The sequence below is a fragment of the Rhagoletis pomonella genome, unplaced genomic scaffold (genome assembly GCF_013731165.1).
Source record: "Rhagoletis pomonella isolate Grant_MI unplaced genomic scaffold, Rhpom_1.0 Rhpom_scaffold_00002, whole genome shotgun sequence".
Taxonomy (NCBI): Eukaryota; Metazoa; Arthropoda; class Insecta; order Diptera; family Tephritidae; genus Rhagoletis; species Rhagoletis pomonella.
This window is the reverse complement of record NW_023458556.1, coordinates 81,297,653-81,302,139: the sequence shown is the minus strand read 5'-3', so window position 1 is coordinate 81,302,139 and position 4,487 is coordinate 81,297,653. Positions and strand designations below refer to the sequence as shown.

General features: G+C 41.1%; 1 protein-coding gene across 1 annotated transcript; it reads left to right on the top strand.

Moving 5' to 3' along the window:
- The first annotated feature begins 1,530 nt into the window (after positions 1-1,530).
- Positions 1,531-1,800, top strand: LOC118755208 (ribonuclease H-like). The gene has a single exon (XM_036490060.1). The coding sequence runs from the start codon at positions 1,531-1,533 to the stop codon at positions 1,798-1,800; it is 270 nt and encodes an 89-aa protein (XP_036345953.1).
- The last annotated feature ends 2,687 nt before the right edge of the window (positions 1,801-4,487 follow it).

Genomic DNA, 4,487 nt, shown 5'->3' with positions numbered 1-4,487 from the left:
ATCCCGAGAGCAAACCTTCTAAGCGACACCCAAGGTGGTGAACGGCCGATTTAAGGCGGCTCAGGATAGCAGCTAGTAAAGCTTTCAATAAAGCAAAGTTCACTAAGAACGCGGAGGACTGAGACGAATATCGTCGCAACTTCAATGCGTTCAAGAAAGAGATAAAGAAAGCAAAGAAGGTTTCGTGGTCCAAATTTTGCGAGGACCTCGAAACGACTACTCATGCCTCGCGACTAAGAAGGTGCCTCTCGAAAAACCCGGCTCCTCCCGGTTTTCTTAAAAAGCCAGGAGGAGGGCACGCCGAAAGCAGCCTTGAAACACTGGAACACCTTATGGACGTCCACTTCCCAGGCTGCGGTGACGCAGGGCAAGGCAGTCCAGTGGACGAAATCATCACTACAGACAAAGTAGCTTGGGCTATCAGATCCTTCCAACCCTACAAACCTCCGGGACCGGATGGGATCTTTCCAACCATGCTACAACGAACAAGCGCCACGGTAACCCCTGGCTAACGACAATCTATAGGGCGAGGGGATAGGGTTCCCCTACTGTGGAACCTCGTGCTAAACGAATTCCTGCTCCGTACATCGAAAGCCGCTAAGGTCGCTGCTTACGCGGATGACGTACGTCATTCTGGTCGTGGAAAAATTCCTCTCCACGGTCAGCGAGATTCTACAATCTGCAATTAACGATCTGTCAGGGTGGGCAGAAAGAAACGGCCTAGGGGTCAATCCCACTAAAACCGAACTTGTTCTCTTCACCTAGCGATATAAAATAGACAATTTCCGACCTCCGTCCCTCAATGGAGCAAATCTCAAATTGTCAAAGGAAGCAAAGTTTTTGGGGGTTATTCTCGACTCTAAGCTTTCCTGGAAAAGGAACACCGAAGAGCGGAGAAAGAAGGCGGTCAACGCGCTCTACTCCTGCAAAGCTACTATTGGAAAAGACTGGGGTCTGCGACCTGCAGATAATACATTGGATTTATATAGCGGTAGTTAGACCTATCCTCACCTATGTCGCGCTGGTATGGTGGCAGGCGGTTGACACCAAATCCCATCTATTCAACTTGCAAAAGGTGCAACGACAAGCATGCTTATGCATAACGGGGGCGATTTATTGAAGGCCCCAGGCATCTCTAGAGACCCTGCTGGAAATTCCCCCTATAGACCTATATGTTAAAAGTATCGCAGCTAAAAGCGCTCTACGACTCAGAGCGTCTAACAGGCTGCGAACAACTTGCAAAGGTCACGCCACAATCCTCTGGAGAGAGGGGGTGGAATACAGCCGCTGTGACCATCAGGTCACGGAAATTGACTTCAATCGAAACATCGATATCCATTTTCCTGACAGAAGTGACTGGGAATTTGATATTGCTCTCAGCGATGACACGAAATACCCATCTTCACGGACGGCTCCAAAATGGATATGGGAACAGGGTCTGGGGTCTTCTCTCAGGAGCTATCTCTGAGCGAGTCGTATAGACTCCCAGACCACTGCAGTGTTTTTCAGGGTGAGATATATGCAATCCATATGGCGGCAAGGTTGGTGGGCATGATTGACTTAGCTCCATCTAAACCTGCCTTCGTTGTTGACAGTCAGGCGGCTATCAAAGCCTTAGGGTCGGCAACGACTAATTCGTTATGCGTTAAAGAATGCCGAAGATCCCTACAAGCTCTACAGCAACACATAATCAATCATTACTGGGTACCGGGACATTGTGGTGTCCCGGGAAATGAGGAAGCGGACGATTGTGCTAGGAAGGGATCTGAAATGGTGCTCGAGAAGCGACCCAAATCGTGAAACCCCCCCAGCGATTTCTGTCTTCAGAAGTCGAGAGACTGACCAGGGCAGCTACCAACAGTAGGTGGGTAAACCTTCACACGTGCAGGGTATCGCGATCATTCTGGCCACGGCTCGAAGAACGAAGAACAAGGAGTCTATTAAGGCTTTCAAAGTCAAACGTCAGGCTTCTCACAGGAATACTAACGGGACACTGGACCATTGGCCACATGGCTTCCAGGTTCGGAGCCCCGCATAATGATTTCTGTAGAAGCTGCAGGGATGAGGAGTTAGAATCCATCCAGCACTTCCTTTGCGAGTGTCCAGCACTTCGAGGAAAACGCCTCAAGTTTCTTGGGGACCATTTCTTCGATAATCTGGATATCTTGGAGAAAGCTCCTCTGGAAGGACTGCTAGGATTCGCCAGAAAATCAAAATGGTTCGAAGACATGCAGGGATAGGCTTGGGGTAACCCCCATGGGCATCACAATGGGCCTCTCCGGCCTCCGAGTGAACTCTTTTTTTTCAGAGCTGCCCGTTTAACCTAACCTAACCTACTGAAAAGACTTTAAATACACTCTAAAAAACTTTGTTTATTTGCGCATATTAAGAGAGGTAACCAGTTTCGTGTAATAAAACTAAACATTGCCTGTTTACTTTTACATACCACATTTGTCGCGAAGAGTAAAATTACACATTAAAAGTTTAAAATAAAGAAAATGTGAGCCCATACTGTTTATTATTAGTAGGAAATGTATTTAGTTTGAAAATTTTTGCAATTTTAAACATTTTATATGTGTATATATGTATATATTTTAAAGATCCTAAGTTCAAAATCAAATCCTGAACATCTTATACGTATATTTATACAGATTCTTGTTGAAAAATAGATACTTTTCAGTAGTAGTTTTACATGCTCTTTGTACAGGTACAAATGTAACATATTAATTACTATTTATTATACTTACTTTGCAAAATACTTATGCACAAAAAATGTTATTTATAAATTGAAATTACAAATGTTTTTGTTTTTTGTTTGATTTTATGAAAAATAAAAATATATATACATTAGCGGTTCAAAAAAATTTTTTTTTGGAAATTCATAAACGCTACCGCAAATTATTATTTGTGATAAAAAAAGAGAGACGTGTTTTTTTTTTATTCAAAAGAAATTTTTTTTTTTATAAAAACGCTGTTCTCAATTTTTTATTTTCTTGACATGTTAAAATTTAGGTAAAAATGTGGTTTTTGCATATAATTACTCTGGTATTATTGGCGAACATTCTCCTAATTACAAACCTGTCTTGGGTAGTTAGAGTGAACCTAAAGCCCGAAAATATGCTCGAAAAGAGACTAATAAAATTGAAACGTTGATACTGAACGATATACGCGTTGTCAAGGGTTGGAACTTGTTATTAGGGGGGTTTCAGGGTTTGCTAATTAGGAATCTGAAGTCAGTTTTTCAAAATTCAAGATGGCGGATCCAAAGTGGCGATTAATGTTTTTAAAAAATTATTGGATTGGTTTGGAAACCCGCACTCTGGAGTTTTTGAGGTCGCCGATTACGAATCTGAAGTCAATTTTTTTTTAATTCAAAATGGCGGATCCAATATGGCGATCGAATTAAAAAAACTATTACTAAAATTAAGGGCGGTATTATCACTTGCGAAGCGAATGAATTTGGCAAAGCGAACGGTTTAACGGACCAACTGTAAAAAAAATTACTGGATTTGTTTGAAACTCTTAATTTGTATCATGCCTCGATTATTGCATCGTGCTTTTCCATGATACAAAAAAGAAGGTGGTTTCAATAAACAACTTTTGACGGATTATAAAATTTTTTGAAGTTTCATAAATTGTGAGCATTCTCAAAGGCCTTGCCACTTTGATAATATTAAAACAATAAATCGGTGCATTTTCTTTCCCACATTTATACCAATTTAATAATACTTCAAACGAAAAATCATTATCAGTGCTTGGTAATTTTTTTACTTACGTGGTTTGCACCTTTTTTATTAAAAATAAATATATAAAATATGTAATGTTAAATGAGACTTCATTGAAATTGTTCTTTTTATTTTATAATAAAAATCACGAGAGCATCATGTTATTTTTTTATTTTCTTATTTTGTATGCAAGGGAAATGTTTAGTAGCGCTCACATCGTTTTTAGGGTGGGGGCGGAGCCGGAGGGGCGGAGACCCTCAAACCCTCCCCACTAGAAAGGGGACAGTCCCCGCATTCTAAAAAGGCGTATTCCCCCCTTGGGCTCCTCCCACAGGCCCCTAGGGAACCGTTTGAAAAAGGGAAAAAAACAGAATTTTCTTAGGCAAACTGAGCAGTTTGAAGTGGAATATGACCCAACTAACAGAAAACGTGGGATTATTTAATAAAAGAAATTATGCCAAATTAGATATCGGGCGATTTTGAATAAAGAATAAAAAAGTTAATTAAAAATAGAAAAAAACAAGTTTTTATAAAAAAAAATGTTCTTTTTAACAAATGTATTTTTGCGTAGAATTCCTTTCCGCGTAGGCGGCCTTCGGCCGCACTTAGTGATTATAACCCTCAGGAAGTAGAATTCTCCTTTCTGTGCTGCCAAAGAAGGGGGGCTGAACACCTTTTGCAGAGAACACCTTTCTACGTAGGCGGCCTTCGGCCGCACTTAGGGATTATAACCCTCAGGCAGTAGAATTCTCCTTTCTGTGC

Excerpts from the sequence above, each read along its gene's own strand:
- LOC118755208 (XM_036490060.1), top strand. The coding sequence starts at position 1,531 with ATGGCGGCAAGGTTGGTGGGCATGATTGACTTAGCTCCATCTAAACCT.